The sequence below is a fragment of the Ascaphus truei genome, chromosome 1 (genome assembly GCF_040206685.1).
Source record: "Ascaphus truei isolate aAscTru1 chromosome 1, aAscTru1.hap1, whole genome shotgun sequence".
Taxonomy (NCBI): domain Eukaryota; kingdom Metazoa; phylum Chordata; class Amphibia; order Anura; family Ascaphidae; genus Ascaphus; species Ascaphus truei.
The window spans coordinates 390,329,403-390,346,904 of record NC_134483.1 but is presented as its reverse complement, the minus strand read 5'-3'; the positions used below and the strand labels follow the sequence as shown (position 1 = coordinate 390,346,904).

Genomic DNA, 17,502 nt, shown 5'->3' with positions numbered 1-17,502 from the left:
GTTTAGTCGCCCCCCACCCCCCGACACCCTGGAGTGTCAACCACATTGCAGATCTTTGTGTGATCTGCAAAAAGGCATATTTTCTCCACCAGACCATTTGTAATGGCACTAATAAAGATATTAAAGAGCAATGGTCTAAGTACAGATCCCTAAGGTACTCAACTGGTCATCTTCTCCTCTCAATTTACTCACTTCACCACAACTCTGTCGCATATCTTTCAACCAATGTCTTATCCATTCTACCACCTAATTCCAATCCCAAGCATTGCAACTTGTTTATTAGTCTTTTTTGTGGACAATGTCAAATACCTTACTACAAATCTAGTTAAGCTAGACCTACTGTTCCACCACGCTTCATTAACTCAATCACTCAGTCAAAAAAAATCAATTCGGTTTAACATGATCTCCTCCCAGTAAATTCCTGCTGCCAGTAGAGATGGGCGAATGCGCCCAAATCCGTTTCCAGGATTTTCTCCACCAAAATCCGTTATGTGGTATAAAATCCACAAATGGATTTGGTCGGTTTTAATCTGTTTTAACGCAATTGGATACAACCCTTGGGACCGATTTGTAGAATGCAATGCACGGATTCAGCAATCCGTTGGTGGATTTCTTAAGAATCTGGCAATGGATTGCGTAATCCACGGATTGCATTCTACAAATCCGTCCACGGGTTGCAGAATCTGTGGGGTGTGTATTGGTAATAATAATAATAATACAAATCCACAAAACAGGAATCGTCCCTTTTGAGATGAATCCGCTGAAATCCGCGGAAAAAAAGAACCGGATGATCCGCTGTGGATCCATATTCGCAAAAAAAAAATTCGGCCATCTCTAGCTGCCAGGGATCTTGTAAGACTTTAGATAGTTAGCAATTCTTTCAGTAGTGTTTCTATTAATGTCTCCACTATTACCATCAGGCTCATTGGCCTGTGTTACCTGCCTTTTTCCTAATTTCACTTTTGTGACGTGGGACAATGCTTGCTATGCTCATCTAAAACTGTGCCTGTTACTGGTGACTGATTAACAAAACTTGTTAATGGTGTTGCCAGCACACACCTCGGCTCTTTTAATAATAGATGGACCCCATCTAGCCCTATTGACTTGTCCACTTTCAGTTTTCAAAGTTCCAGTAGGATGTTCTCCTCTATAAATTAATTCATGTCCACCTCCTTTACATTTATATTCCTGTTACCCAAATGTGGTCCCTCCCCTTCACCTTCTGCTATGCCTTGGTCTCCCTCAACTTTGTCTAAATTCTGTCTTTAGTCTTTCTATTCCTCCTTTTCTTTTGCTCCTTTCACATATATACCTAAAAAAAATATCCCTTCTTTATTGATTTCGCTATTGTATCTTCTACTTGGTCCTGTGCACATTTGATTATCTGCTTAGCCTCATTCTGCTTAGCCTAATGTATTTTTCTATCCTCCTTCCTTTGAAAAGTTAGCCCTCCTAAAATCTAAAATGTTTACTTTGTGTGGTATGACTCAGCCTCTCTTTGTCTTAAACCATACTGATCGATGATCACTGAAACCCAAGGTTTCACCCACAACTACATTTGATATTCTGTCTAAATTGGTAAGGAGGCTCTTGTGTTACGCCGGTGCTGCCCGCAGACCAGACCCGTCCCCTGAGCTGAAGGGGGAAGTGGTAATACACGCACCCGCAGCAAAGGGAGCGTGTCCGGAGTGTGGTATGAAGCGTTGCCAGGCCAGGTGTAGTAAGGTAGACAATACTTGCCGGTACCGGTTGTAGAGATAGAGTGAATGATGCCTTGCCGAAGTCAGGGAGTGGAGAGTGGAGATAGGTTGTAGTCCAAGCCATGTTCAATCGGTTACCAGAGTGAGCGTTGTCCAAGGAGTGCCGAGATCGAGAGCCAGAGGGGGTAGTCGTACAAGCCGCGTCAGAACCTGTGACACCACTGAGAGAATCCAGAAGTACTTCTATGCAGAGACTATGTCGAGCAAAGACTGAGAGCAGAGAGGAGCTAGATAAAGCAGGAAGGTCCAATTAGGAACGGAGGCGGGACAGGAAGAGCTACAGGGAGACACTGCAGATTGGTGCAGGCATAACAGGCCAGGTGAGTCTTGTTAGTAACCTGAGTATGCCCGTGCAGTGTGCGGGGGTGGAGCCTGAGGTCCGGGGGACGGGAATAAGAGTGTGCAGACTGAGCATGCTCCGTAACTGGTGTACGCGTGTGAACCGAGCCAGTGGATGGTGCAGGTGTGCGTGCAGGAGGGCGTGGGTGCGCCCGGCGCTGAGCAGAGGAATCGCCGAGGGGAGTGATCCTGCGACGGCAGGAGGGGTGAGGAGCCGTGGAGGCCGGTAAGGTAGGATTGTTTTGTGTGTCCAGGGGCTCCCTGCGGGGAGGGAGTGCTCTGTGTGGGGAGCGAGGAGAACGCCGATTCCTGACATCTTGCTAGTGGGCTCCCTCACCAATTGCTTGACAGACGCCCATTGCAAGGAATCCAGGATGTTCCTGCTTCTGGCTGAACCTGCAAAATGCACATGCACTGTAAGTCCACATCTGTTAGATTGAAGTCTTCCAAAAAAGGTTACATCTCTTTTAATTGCCATCTTAGTGATGGCATTGCATTTTAAGTGATATATTATTATTATTGCCTATCTTCACTGTGCAGTTGTAGGTTGCAAATTGTTCAGGGCACAGAGGGTTAATGCTGATCTAAGGTTTTGCAAGAAATGCAATGCAGGTAAAGGGAATCAGACAGAGAGATGGGGGAGGAGGCTGTTATAGTTTGAAGGAGCTGCAAGAAATACAGTAGTTCTAAGTTTAAAAACAGCAGCTCACCTACTAAAAAAAAAAAAACAAGCAGACTGTATAAGAAACTGCTAAAAAGGAAAAGGGAATGAGAGGCGGAAACTGAGCCACCAAGAGCGATTAAACTTTATTGAGTTTTGTGACAAGTACACTGTAACCAAACAAGAAGGGAAAATACCATTTTGATTTTTTTCTGCAAAAAAAAAAAACCCTACGGAAAAAGGGAAAACAGACCGTGGATTATGATCAGTGGTCGACAAATCACCAAAAAATCTACTAGCCGAACAAAAAAAATCTACTCGCCACCTAGTACCACACGTGTGCTGCTTGGGTCAATAGGAGCTCGCCACGATGTTAAATCCACTCGCCCGGGGCGTGCAAATGTATAGGTTTGTCGAACACTGGTTATGATTATTAAGAAAATAAAAGCTCTTGCTGTTTAAGTTTAACTTTATATTTGCTGAGTCCCTGAGCTAAGACCCTGATCCTTTACATAGTAGTTTCAGATGTGGGACCTTACTCTTTCCACCGAGCTGAGAAAGACTAGTTACAGTACACACTTTTAAAATGGAAATAGAGAAGTTGTCACAATGGCTAGTTGAAGAACAGCAAGAGAGAATGTAGCAGCTAATACAACAGCAAACCCAGAAACGTGTTCGACAACAGCACCAACAAAAACTACAACCCCTGCAGCTTATCCAGCAGCAGCAACAGCAGACTCGGGAACTTATCCAGCATTTGCTTCAACAACTGAAAACCAGGGGAAGGGAAGAGATGGGGGATGGGGAGGGGAGGGATGGGGAGGGATGGGGAGGGGAGGGCTCCCGCGTCAGCAAGGTAATAAGGTAAATATGGTAAGTAGATATAGTACAGAAGATCATACAACGGTGCAAAAGGGGACAAGGGATACTGGAAACAAACATACAAAAAGATTCCCCCTTGAATGCACTCGGGTAGATCAGTGAGTAATGATAAATTTAAAATCCTTTTAATAAATAATAATCAATATTAAAATAGTATTGGATTGAGGGGTATGGTACAAGAAATCCAGGGCCACCCCCTATTGACATACCGAACAAAAACTCCCAATAAATACAGACATGGAAGGTAACTAAAGGGATCTAAGCATCAGACAACACCGGCATGGATGCCAGGACGGTCCTAGTGATAGTCCAACAGAATAAAGTGCTAGTCACTCGTATGGAATACACTTATATCTGAAATTCACCAGTCTCTGTAGGGAAGGCTGCTGATACTAAATCTGAAGGACAAATAAATTGATGCAGATCTAAAAAAACAACGTGATCATCACACAACAGATGCAGACTAATAAATCCACGATCGACATATTGCAGTGGGATAGGAGCACCTAACCTAGCAACAAGATAGTCCTGACCTAAAGGGCTAGCACAAAATGTGCATAAGTAACACCCTGAGGCACGGTTCACAGACCGTATCAAGTTATAGCCTTGTTGGCAGAACTCATATAGGACCTCTTCATAAGCACAGACTTTGGTGTAAAAAGAGAATGTACTGAAATACATCAATGCTAGGTAGGTGTCTAACATATAACTGAACCACTGATAATCAGTCTCGTTGGAAATGTGTGTACAGGTGATGTACAATCATGGTACTGGAAAGAAGGCTACCAGTGTTAATACACTGCACATATGTTAAATGAGCCATGTCGCACTGAGTGGCAACAACCTGAAGCATCTGTCCAAACTCCTCCATGACCGGATCAGTAAATTGTAAATTATAGGAGCTGACAGAATTATACAGCAGGATATGAGGAGCAGCAGCAGACGCGCATGCACGCACGCACGCACTCAACCCCCCCCCCCCATTACTTACCCATGCAGAAAGGGCGGTTTGAAGTCCTGGCAACTCCATCCCGCGTCACAGCCAATCAGCTACGATTTTTTTTTTTTTCCGAACAGGGGATTTTTTTTTTTGCAGAGCAGGGAAAAGGTTACTGGCCACGAGCCAATATCCGATCGCAGCTGGCGAGTTGGCGACCGGGTTTGTCGAGCACTGTATATATATATTAGTGGGGTAGTAGTATAATATCCTGTTCAGTAAAACCTGTTATATTCTACTGGTGTGTTTATTATATTGTCCTGCATAGTTATCCCACATTGTTAGGATCCCGCGCAGGTGGAGGCGCTGTCGTCAACCGGATCAGGTACACCCCAGGCTCCCAGCAGCGGAGGTTCAGGCCTCCTGTGAGCCGCAGGTAACACACCACATACACAGTAGCCGCTATATCTCCCAGAGGGTGGGGGAAAGTGCGTTACATCTACATACTGGAACTTCTGTTTCTAGGCTAATACATTTAGAAATTTGTATAGAGGTTGCAGGAATAAATACAGTGACTCTGCTTGACTAACAAACACTGGTTAGAGTCGGCTTAATAGCTCTAGGGTTTTGCCGATATGAGCCCAATCTTTATACAGTATGCTAGAGATGTAAAGCCGTGTCCAAGTACTGTCATCTCCCTGTCTGTTAGAGGGGGGGAAAAGAATAGGATTCGCTTCAGGCTTAACCCACCCAATGTTGCTGGGGTAAGACTGGAAATAGTTTAACAGTATTTAAAAATCATAACTTGCCCTGGTAGTCACCACCTCCAAGAGCCAGAGAGAGGCAGATAACCCAACTCTTGGAGAGATTTTTCCTTTCCCTGATCCAGAGATTTTCAACCCTAGAAAAGAACCTTTAAATGTAAACAGAAAAAGAGGGCTGCAAATTAGAGGGGTCCTGAGCAGCGACAGCCCATAGCAAATAGGCCACAGAGTTAATAGTGGAGACCACCCTGAATTTCACCAAAACAAATGCTGAGATATTATCATTGTCAGAACAGGGTGTGATTTTTTTCTAAATATTGTTATGGAACAGCAGTCTGATCAGAAACTCAGGCCACTCTTACAGATGTAGCCATATGTGACTCCTATGTTATTAGACTGATGATCAAAATGTAGAATTTCACTAATAATAAATTGCAAGCATATTTGGGGGGTTTTGTATTTGTTTTCCATAAATGTATGAACAATTATTTTCCTTAGCAGCATACTCTATAATAGTACTGGATTATACTGTAGACCGTTAAAAAAAAATTGGGACCCTTTATTTGTTTTGCAGAAAAATCACAACATTTTCATGAAGATTTTAGCAATTATAGGTCTGTCACAGAAGAATATTACATTTAAGAATGAATGGGAATCTAATAAATATTCTTTGGATTTGGTGACGGCATGATGACCTCATCAAGTGCATAGTTACAAAATGGTGTTTAGTGAACAAGATAAGTACTGTACGTTATAAAATACGAGACAGTAAAAATTATTGTCCAAAATGCTTACATAAAATGTTTCCTGATAGACGATGATTGCTTGGAGGACTGAAATAATGAATTAGTAAAACAACGAACTGAACCATTCAGGAGTGGGAGACGCTGGATCAAAGCATTATAGATTATGCAATCAGACTATGGCATTCTTGTTTCAGGCGTGTATTTCAGCAGAAGGAAGGCATTTTGAACACACAATTTTGAACTCATTTGATAATAATCTGACGCTGCGTCCAGGTTGGCGCTGAGCTGGTGCGGGCGCTCATGCTGGCCGCGATGAGACACATTGCAACAATGTGTGTGGCCTGCGTGAGCTGCCTCCTGCGCGTGCCCGTGAGCTGCAGTCGGAGCTCAGATTCAAGAGTTTCAACATTTTTAATCTGTAGCTCCGATTTCAGATCACATGACCCAATCAGAGGACAGCAAGGCAAAACCAATGCAATACAAGCATTGGGAGCTGTCCTCTGACATGAAACGGGGGGGGGGGGGACACGAAACGGGGGACACACGAAACTTGGGGGGGAAAACGAAAGGGGAGGGGGAGAGGGGATATATATTTATATATATATATATATATATATATATATATGTAAATACAACTGTATGCTCATCTGCATGTCTTAGGCAGGTCTGCAACCCCGTCTTTCCCCATTATCACCCAGCACACAGCACTTCCACTGCAGCAAGGGATTCTGGGAAATGACATGCAAATGAGCACACATACACATACAGTTATATATATATATATAGTGGTCGACAAATCACCAAAAAATCTACTCGCCGAACAAAAAAAATCTACTCGCCACCTAGTACCACACGTGTGCTGCTTGGGCCAATAGGAGCTCGCCACGATGTTAAATCCACTCGCCCGGAGCGTGCAAATGTATAGGTTTGTCGAACACTGTATATATATATATATATATATATATATATATATATATATATATATATATATATATATATATATTTTGTATATATATATATATATATATGCAAATATAGCTGTATGCTCATCTGCATGTCTTAGGCAGGTCTGCAACCCCGCCTTTCCCCATTATCACCCAGCATACAGCACTTCCACTGCAGCAAGGGATTCTGGGAAATGACATGCAAATGAGCACACAGTGTCACTTTTTGCCTCAATAACCATTTTTAACATGGTTCCCTATAGGCTTAAGCTTGCTGCATGGTCACAGCTTTGAGCACAGCCAGGGTTAAGGTGCATACCCAGAAAACCACCCACAGACAGCTGTTTCGACCTTGATGGGTCTCATCAGTGTGGGGTTGATTTTACTGGGAATGCAAGAGAGGCTATGGGATAGGCTAAACCATAATACTGAGTTAAGTTATGGTGAGTAAAAAAAGTGACAAAAACCCTGGAAGTGCTGTATGCTGGGTGATAATGGGGAAAGGCGGGGTTGCAGACCTGCCTAAGACATGCAGATGAGCATACAGCTATATTTGCATATTTGTTTTCCTGTGGAGGGTTTTTGTCACTTTTTTTACTCACCATAACTTAACTCAGTATTATGGTTTAGCCTATCCCATAGCCTCTCTTGCATTCCCAGTAAAATCAACCCCACACTGATGAGACCCATCAAGGTCGAAACAGCTGTCTGTGGGTGGTTTTCTGGGTATGCACCTTAACCCTGGCTGTGCTCAAAGCTGTGACCATGCAGCAAGCTTAAGCCTATAGGGAACCATGTTAAAAATGGTTATTGAGGCAAAAAGTGACACTGTGTGCTCATTTGCATGTCATTTCCCAGAATCCCTTGCTGCAGTGGAAGTGCTGTATGCTGGGTGATAATGGGGAAAGGCGGGGTTGCAGACCTGCCTAAGACATGCAGATGAGCATACAGCTATATTTGCATATATATATATATATAAATATATATAAATATATATATATATGTGTGTTACTGCAATACACGCCCCCCCCCCCCCCCCCCCCGTCGCTTGCAAATTTCTTCTAGCAGGACAAGATTGGTCCCCTGCTTACATGCACGTGATGTCACTGTGCATGAGCGCCAGCTCACTCGCTCTGCTCTTCCCTTCACCCTGGACGAGACCAAAGGCTTCAGGCATGGTCAGCACTTGCGTGCTGAGGCGCGCTGGTACTTACCAGTGAGCCCCTACAGCCGCAATGACAGTGGCTTTAGTAGGGGCTCGCCTACGCTTCCGCAAGCGCGCGGAAGCGTAGGTCTTAGGGAAATTTTAAAATCAAGCGTTTGCCGGAGCGCAGGGCCGGTCACGTGAGCGGTACGCCCAATGAGGGCGAACCAGCTCCGTGACGTCACTGGCCCGCCCGCCGACACGCCCCCGGATGATGCGCTGTCTAAGGCAAGGGAAAGCACCCGCTTTCCCTGAGCCTCAGCGCACCTCCGCACGCCAGCAAGAACCTTGGCCGAGGCCTAAGGCTTAGTCCATAGACACTTCGCCCATGCGGAGGCACGCTGAGGCTCAGGGAAAGGACCGCTTTCCCTGGCCTTAGAGCGCGCGCCGTCCGTGGGTGTGTCTGGGGGCGGGCCAGTGATGTCACGGAGCTGGGCGAACCGCTCACGTGACCGGCCCTGCGCTCCGGCGAACTCTGAAACGTAACATTTGTTAAGACACACACTTCCGCAGGCGTACGTAAGAGTGCGCGAGCCCCTGCTAAAGCCTCAGCACGGGTCAGCGCGCATGCCCGAGGCCTTAGTGTTTCAGATTAAATTACAGTTTAACACATTTGCGAGCTACAAAGGAAAAACTCCTATTACTCATTTAATGAACATGAACCTACTGCAGTGTATCTGGTACTTGTTGACATAATACAGTGACATCACTTTAGTTAACTTCAGTTGATTATCTACATTGTGATAGTTTTATAGTGTTAATCTGCATACCACCAACAATTATGTACATTTTCAATGGGATGGATCAAGAAATATAAAATAGTTGATGAAAAACTAAAGGGGTCCCTTTTTTTCCTGAACACGATATATAGTGTTGATACATTCTGTTACAGTATAACAGTATAAGGGTAGGTCTGAGCTCACCTAATTATGTTTTGATTCAAAAACTTATTTTTACCCTTATTTCACTCTTATCAGTTTTGCACTATGTCTTTTGGCTTACATCGGACTACTGAAGATTTTCAAAAGTTAATGAATTGTGTTCTTTGACCCCATATGCAATACATACTGGCTTACCAATAGCTCACAGCGGAAATCAAACCTATACCAGCTAAGGCACGTTCTATAGTGCCGGGCGCGTGCTGCGCCGTGCACACAGATTTTTAGTTGGCTGACGTTAGTCAGGCTTTCTATACAAGGGCCGCGCGCGCGCACGGCAGGGAGAGGGGAGCCGACAGACAGCGGCGAAGATGAGGAAAATCATCTTTTCGCGCCGCTGCCTGCGCTCAAATGTGTGTGTGTGTGTGTGTGTGTGTGTGTGTGTGTGTGTGTGTGTGTGTGTGTGTGTGTGTGTGTGTGTGTGTGTATGAAGGATTGCAAAACCAAAAAAAAATATTTATTAAACTTTTTTTTTTCTTTAAAAGATCTTATTTAGGCCTTACTTTCACTCACACAACCCATTCACACACATATACTGACACATACATATACACCCACATATACATTACCTGCAGCTCCCAGCACTATATACAGGAAAAGCATGCGGCACGTGCACGCGCGTTCGCTTTGGAACGTGCGGCCGCACGCTGTATGTTACAGCCCTAAGAGCTGTCTTTTAGTCATTAACGGTTTACCTGCAAATCCTTTCAAATGTCCGTTTTTTGCAAAAAGTAAAATGACCGTAAGTACTTTAGGTCAGGGGTGCGCAAACTGGGGGGTGCGAGATTTTTCTGGAGGGGGAGCAGCGGTTGCAGAGGCAACTCGCTCTTCCCCAAGGCATTTAAATGAAATGCTGGGGGATCACATGAGGCCTCTGCAACTTCCCTTACCTTGCAATTGCAACGCGGCGTCAAATAACATCGTGGGGTCACATGATTTGACGCTGGATACAAGGTGAGGGGGGGAGCGCGAGCAGTGGTGGAGAGCAGGCAGGGGGGCACAGGATAAAAAGTTTGGGCACCCCGGCCTTAGGGACAATGGGAAGGTAAAACCTCTAATCAGTAAAGGCCAAGCCTTTGTCAGACTGTCCCTTAGCAGCAACAAAGTTGAATCTTTTTTTTTTTTAAAACACACACAGCCCCAGTAAGCTCAGAACCCAAATCCACCACATCATATATATTTTGTAAAAAAGAGTGTTACTGGGATTGTGACCTCCTGTATAGAACAAAAAACAAAAAGGCGCCTAGTGCTACATCTAACTTTTCATAATATATAGTTAAATACTTATCTGTTTATCTTCTCATAAGTATGGCGTCATTTAGTTCAATTATTTGGCCAAAGTATTTTAAGTTTACAATCACATCATGGTCTGGCCCTTCTGTAGGTCCTAACACTGCTGCACCTGCAAAAAGCGCTCATAACCTCTCTAATGGAGGGAGACCTGCCTTTAATAGACACAGGCCTGGCGTGCACCAGCAGCTCAGCATGGGACAGAGTGAGGGAGGCCCACAGTTGGGGAGAGCCGGGGCCCGCAACGAGAGGACCGGCAGCCGTGTCCAGCCAGAGGTCAGGCCCAACTAGCAGCACCGGCCGGGCCTCCCGCAGCCATCAGTCCCAGCATGATCATCCCCGAGAGTTTTGTTAATATGTATTTGGGGGGTAGGGGTTTATTTTATATGTATTTTGTGGGGGGGTGGTCTGTGTCGGGGGAGGGAATGAGTGTGGGGGGGGGGGATTGATTGAGAGTGCGATAATTGATGGAGGGCAGGGGAGAGAGTGATAGGAGTGAGGAAAGGAGGGAGCGAGTGAGACGGAGAGAAATACATGTGGGGGGAAGGGATTGAGTGAGAGTGGGGTAATTGATGGAGGGGGGAGAGTCAGCAGAGAGGGGGAGTGAGACGGAGGGGAGAGAAATACATGGGAAGAGGGGAAATAGAAGGGCTTGTGAGGTGTGAAATGGGTGGGGGCTCGCAAGACTGCCAACATGGGGGGGTCTTGTCGACATAGGGGGGGGGGGTCATAACTCTAGTTCTGGGCCCCAGGAAATCTGTCTGCGGCCCTGCCTACTATATTATCAGGTGCTACAGGTGAGGCCCAGGCGTTTGGAGCCCGGGTTCCTGGCGAGACTCTATGTTTATCCCTTTCTTTTGCGCTTTAGGTTTTCCCATCATTGGCTGTAAAAAGAATGCCCTTACCTCCCATCCAATCAGAAGTCTCCCCCGTCCTGTCTCACTGCCCTTACCTACTCCCATCCAATCAGAAGTCTCCCCCGTCCTGTCTCACTGCCCTTACCTACTCCCATCCAATCAGAAGTCTCCCCCGTCCTGTCTCACTGACATTACCTACACCCATCCAATCAGAATTCTCCCCCGTCCTGTCTCACTGCCATTACCTACTCCCATCCAATCAGAAGTCTCCCCCGCCCTGTCTCATTGCCCTTACCTACTCCCATCCAATCAGAAGTCTCCCCTGCCCTGTCTCATTGCCCTTACCTACTCCCATCCAATCAGAAGTCTCCCCTGCCTTGTTTCACTGCCATTACCTACTCCCATCCAATCAGAAGTCTCCCCTGCCTTGTTTCACTGCCATTACCTACTCCCATCCAATCAGAAGTCTCCCCCGCCCTGTCTCATTGCCCTTACCTACTCCCATCCAATCAGAAGTCTCCCCCGTCCTGTCTCATTGCCCTTACCTACTCCCATCCAATCAAAAGTCTCCTCTGCCTTGTTTCACTGCCATTACCTACTCCCATCCAATCAGAAGTCTCCCCCGCCCTGTCTCATTGCCCTTACCTACTCCCATCCAATCAGAAGTCTCCCCCGTCCTGTCTCATTGCCCTTACCTACTCCCATCCAATCAGAAGTCTCCCATGCCTTGTTTCACTGCCATTACCTACTCCCATCCAATCAGAAGTCTCCCATGCCTTGTTTCACTGCCATTACCTACTCTCATCCAACTAAGTCTCCCCCTGCCCTGTCTCACTGCTCTTACCTACTCCCATCCAACCAGAAGTCTCCCCCGTCCTGTCTCATTCCCCTTACCTACTCCCATCCAATCAGAAGTCTCCTCTGCCTTATTTCACTGCCATTACCTACTCCCATCCAATCAGAAGTCTCCCATGCCTTGTTTCACTGCCATTACCTACTCTCATCCAACTAAGTCTCCCCCTGCCCTGTCTCACTGCTCTTACCTACTCCCATCCAATCAGAAGTCTCCCCCGTCCTGTCTCATTACCCTTACCTTCTCCCATCCAATCAGAAGTCTCCTCTGCCTTGTTTCCCTGTCATTACCTACTCCCATCCAATCAGAAGGCTCCCCCGCCGTGTCTCACTGCCATTGGATGTGAGCGCGTGCATTTTACGCTGTATGCAATCAGAGTGCCCCTGAGTGACGTCAGCATTAACGTGCAGAATGCTTCTAGTTTCTCAAGACAAAAGTTGGGATTTAGTTTCGCTCTCTGCTTGTCATTAAAGCGAAACCGCCTCACCCGACACACGGACGTGCTGTGTGAAAGCAGGAGGCGGCGGCCTTTAGTCTCCTCACAGAGTTGCCGCTGTTTGAGCAGCCGCCCGGCCTCGTGACCCCCCCCCCCCCACCCCCCGCTGACCGTTGGCCGTTAGCCATTAGCCGCCGTCACGCGTCCCCCCCGGGGTAACCGGCTGACGGGCGGGGGATGGAGGCCAGCCTGACGTGCGCCGTGTGCCTCGGCTTGTACAAGGAGCCCGTCACCCTGCCGCTGTGCTCGCACAACTTCTGTAAGAGCTGCGTGCTGGAGTTCGCCAGCCCGGCCAACGCCAGCTTCAGCGCCTCTCCGCGGGTGGTGACCTGCCCGCTGTGCCGCAAGATCAACTACATGACGGCGGGGGTGGCCGCTTTATCCATCAACACCACGCTGGCCGAGGTGGTGCGGCTGCTGGGGCCGGCGGCGGGGTCCCGGAGGGAGGGAGAGCCGGGCGCTGTCGGTGGGGACGGCTTCTCGGCGGAGGAGGAGTCGCCAAGCCGGGCCGAGTGCGGGGAGCACCCGGGGCGCAGCCTGCAGCTGTACTGCAAGAAGTGCGCGGTGGCGTGCTGCGGCCAGTGTGTGTCCCAGAAGCACCAGGGGCTCTTCCACAGCGTCAACCTCCTGGACATCGTCTACCAGGAGGAGAAGGTGAGCCGGCCGGCATCAGCTGCTATCAGCGTGATCATTCAGGGGGATCTCTCCTGCTGCTATAGGGGGGGCCTGTACAATGCCTGGCTGCGACCCCCTTGCAGCAACATGGTTAATGACCCTTAATTCCTTGCCAGACAGGAAGCGGAGTTACAGGAGGAATCGCTTCTCAGGCCTCGTTCAGGGTGCAGGCTTCGGAGGGAGGGCGAGCTGCCGTGGGACACAAAGTATTCAAATTGAATACTGGTTGTCAGGGTAGCAGCTGCCCTGTCTCCGAAGTAGGGAGTTGACGCTGGCTACAGTTTCAATAAACAAAAAATCGTTTTTTTGAAGCTGCAGCAGCGTCACTGGGACCTCGGCAGCCAATGAAATCATTCTTGAGAATGATTTCAAGACTGCAGCCTCGATCCCTAACCTCAGGTCTGTAGCCCCGCCCCCTCAACTCCTGAAAAAGTCTGCTGGGAATGAACACACATCGCCCAGCAAACTGCCGCCCTCCCTCCGAACGCCCTCCCGAACGCCCTCCCGAACGCCCTCCCTCCCTCCCGAACGCCCTCCCGAACGCCCTCCCTCCCTCCCGAACGCCCTCCCTCCCGAACGCCCTCCTCCCTCCCGAACGCCCTCCCTCCCTCCCGAACGCCCTCCCGAACGCCCTCCCTCCCGAACGCCCTCCCTCCCGAACGCCCTCCCTCCCGAACGCCCTCCCTCCCTCCCGAACGCCCTCCCTCCCTCCCGAACGCCCTCCCTCCCGAACGCCCTCCCTCCCTCCCGAACGCCCTCCCTCCCTCCCGAACGCCCTCCCTCCCTCCCGAACGCCCTCCCTCCCTCCCGAACGCCCTCCCTCCCGAACGCCCTCCCTCCCGAACGCCCTCCCTCCCGAACGCCCGCCCTCCCTCCCGAACGCCCTCCCTCCCTCCCGAACGCCCTCCCTCCCTCCCGAACGCCCTCCCTCCCTCCCGAACGCCCTCCCGAACGCCCGCCCTCCCGAACGCCCTCCCTCCCTCCCGAACGCCCTCCCTCCCTCCCGAACGCCCTCCCTCCCGAACGCCCTCCCTCCCTCCCGAACGCCCTCCCTCCCGAACGCCCGCCCTCCCTCCCGAACGCCCTCCCTCCCTCCCGAACGCCCTCCCTCCCTCCCGAACGCCCTCCCTCCCACTCCTGCCTCTGGCACCCTGAACGAGGCCTTAATTGCTGTGCCAAATCTCTAAAAGTTCTGACCTAATTGGACCTCCTATATCTCTTTCCCTTTTACCCTAATGTTGTTGTATACAATTTTACTACCACTTGCCCTCAAGCTACCCACAATTTTTAGGAGCCGGGGAGGAGGTGGCGGCTGTCGCGGTACCCAAAGTTGGGGGGGGCGGTGGCTTGTTAAGAATTTTACAATTTGCATTGGAGTAAATTACTGAGATGGCTGGAGATAATATAGTACAGTAGACACAAAATAAATACCAGTAGGAACCCTAATGTAGAAACAATAATTCATTTTAAAATGGCTTTTTTTTTTTAAATAACGTTGAATCCTCACATTTCTAAAATGGGAAAAGAATAAGAAATAATTGGACTATAATTATGTACAGTAAATAAAAATATCACTTGTGATGTATTTCCATGTTTCAGACAGGTCTGCGACCCTGCCTTTCACAATTGTTTATAGGTATACAATGCTTCCACTGCAGGGAGGGGTTCTGGGTAATGACATACAAATGAGCACAGTGTACTCACTTTACTTCTCATCCATTTTAACATGGACTCCCTATGAGCTTATACCTGCTGTATTAGGCTGCGTCCATAGATGGACCAGCCGTGCTGAGGCGTGCGGACGCTCCTCGCTGAGCCCCTGCATTCTCAATGAGGATGCCTTGAGAGGGGGCTCACGCGAGCATCCGCAGGCGTGCTGAGGCGTTGGTGGTTTCAGCCGAGCGCCAAGCTGTTTTTCAGCGCGCTGTCGGCTGAAAACCTCCAATCACAGCACAGCAGCGTCAACGTCACGGCGCCGTGACATTGACGTCAGTGCGTCGCGGGCGATTGGCCCAGCGACGTCACTGCCCCCGCCTCCAACAACCTCCCCCCGGCTCCCCCCGCGCACGCTGGGCTCGCCTGCAAGCCCGTGCAATCGCGCTGACTGAAGCAGGCGAGCCTCAGCGTTAGCGCGCCTCCGCTCTCCCCACCCCTCTATGGCCCGGGCCTTACACTGCTACACTGCTTTTAAGTACAGCCGGAGTTAAAGAAGTATATAGCCAATAAACCTACTCGGCTGTTTCAACCTTTTGGGTCTAATCAGTGCTAGGTTGCTTGCTATGCAACGTAAAGCTGGTAAGTGGTTATAACCAGACGTTGAAAAATATTATGGTGGGGTAAAAAGAGTGACAAACACTTTACTGTATGGTGGAGGGTTTTGTCACTTTTTGTTACCCACTATAACTGGCAGTCGGGCATCTCTCAAGCATAGATATTAAAGGTAGGTTTAAAGTCAGTCAAACAAAGCATTTGATTTTGGCATGCAACATATTTAAAAGAACACAACCCCAAAAGATAATTTTTAGGGCTATTGTAAGAGGACTAGCATACTAATGGGGTGCAAACATAATGGTCCATGTTTTCAAATACCGGAAATGCTCAATTTTTCAGGCCCCAAGGGGGCCTTCCTCAGGCGGGTTTGATTTTCTTCTCCATTACGCCCTAGCAACCTTTTGTTGACCCCTAGGCAGTGTGCTTGGGCTACTGGGTGAATGATCGTAGTTCCAACAGTAATGTGGAAGGAGGTAGTAGGGCAGGTTTGGGAGGAAGTATAAGGAGCTCTATTTTTGCCATGTTAAGTTTCAGTCGGCGGATGGCCATCCAGGATGATATTCCAGAGAGGCATTCAGAAACTTTGGTCTGTATAGCAGGTGTAAGGTCAGGGGTTGAAAGGTAAATTTGTGTGTAGTCAGCATAGAGGTGATATTTAAACCCTACAGGACACCTACAAGCTCCTATTGAACCCCCAAAATAACCACAACATATATATAAGCATGTAAGTTTCACAGAGGAGTGCTACTGAGCATGGCAATATATATTTAAAACCAGAGACATAACATAAAACACAGGCAGAGCTCAGTGCACATCCAGTAAAACTTATACACGGTACAGTGCCTAAATATATATGTATAGATAACTATTAAATAAAATGGTCTTTTAGTTTAACATTTTGGCCAAATTGTTGTAAGCCCCTGAGCCACTGCACGGCAGACCACGTCTCAAGGGTCCCTAACACTAATATAAATTCTTAATAACCTGTGCATTGCCAGGAAGAATGATTTATAATAAATCTGTCAAAATTAGTTGAAAGTTCTAAGTCTGATTTGAAGCTTTTATTAACCTGTACATTAGTAATACAGAGTGCTTTTCCTGGTATTGAAATTGAGATGAAATTGAGATGAGGTGATGGTCAGAGAGAGGAAAAGGGGAAATGGAGAAATCGGAGAGAGAGAAGGTTTTATTGAAAACCAGGTCTAGGTAGTGGCCATCCTTGTGGGTGCTAGCTTCAGTCCACTGTTGGAGGCCAAAAGAAGAGGTTAGAGAGAAAGCGGGAAGCCCAAGGGAGAGAGGGGTCATCAGTGTGGCAATTGAGGTGCATTTGAACAATTGGTATAACTATGTACAGCAAGCATGTCAAACTCAAATGCTAACAAGGGCCATATAAACAAGGTTTAAGTGTAGGTGGGCCGCAAAAAAAAAACTTACATTTTCATAGAAACGTAGGTTTATTTCGAAAAGTAGTGTGTGTGTGTGTGTGTGTGTGTGTGTGTGTGTGTGTGTGTGTGTGTGTGTGTGTGTGTGTGTTGACCTCACTAACCGAACCAAAAAAAAAAGCCAGACATTAATGACTTCTGAACACATTAACCAGTGTCAGGATGCCCCCTCTTAACAATTTCCAAAGCAGCAATCCCACCTGGGATCTTACCTGATCCGCAGTCCCTCAAGGTACTATACTGGAGGGGAGGTGTTCTCCCGTGTGAAACTTGAGTCAGATCTGGAAGAAAGCAGAATAGGTTATTTCGGTGTAGGTATAGTGCAGTTAAGATAAAACAGAGAGAGTGGGTGAGGGTGACAAACAGAGGGTGGGAGAGAGAGGGGTGGGAGAGAGAGGGTGGGAGAGAGAGTGAGGGTGGGAGAGAGAGTGAGGGTGGAGAGA

The 17,502-nt window shown here is 47.9% G+C and overlaps 1 protein-coding gene across 2 annotated transcripts in view; it reads left to right on the top strand.

Annotated features, from left to right (window-relative positions):
* The first annotated feature begins 12,551 nt into the window (after positions 1 to 12,551).
* The window catches only part of LOC142501687 (uncharacterized), a 22,005-nt gene continuing 17,054 nt past the window's right edge, over positions 12,552 to 17,502 (top strand). For both annotated transcript variants that reach the window (XM_075611900.1, XM_075611889.1), the window contains exon 1: positions 12,552 to 13,325. In XM_075611900.1, the coding sequence (XP_075468015.1) occupies positions 12,849 to 13,325 (477 nt within the window). In that variant the 5' untranslated portion in view covers positions 12,552 to 12,848. The remainder of the gene's footprint in view (positions 13,326 to 17,502) is intronic.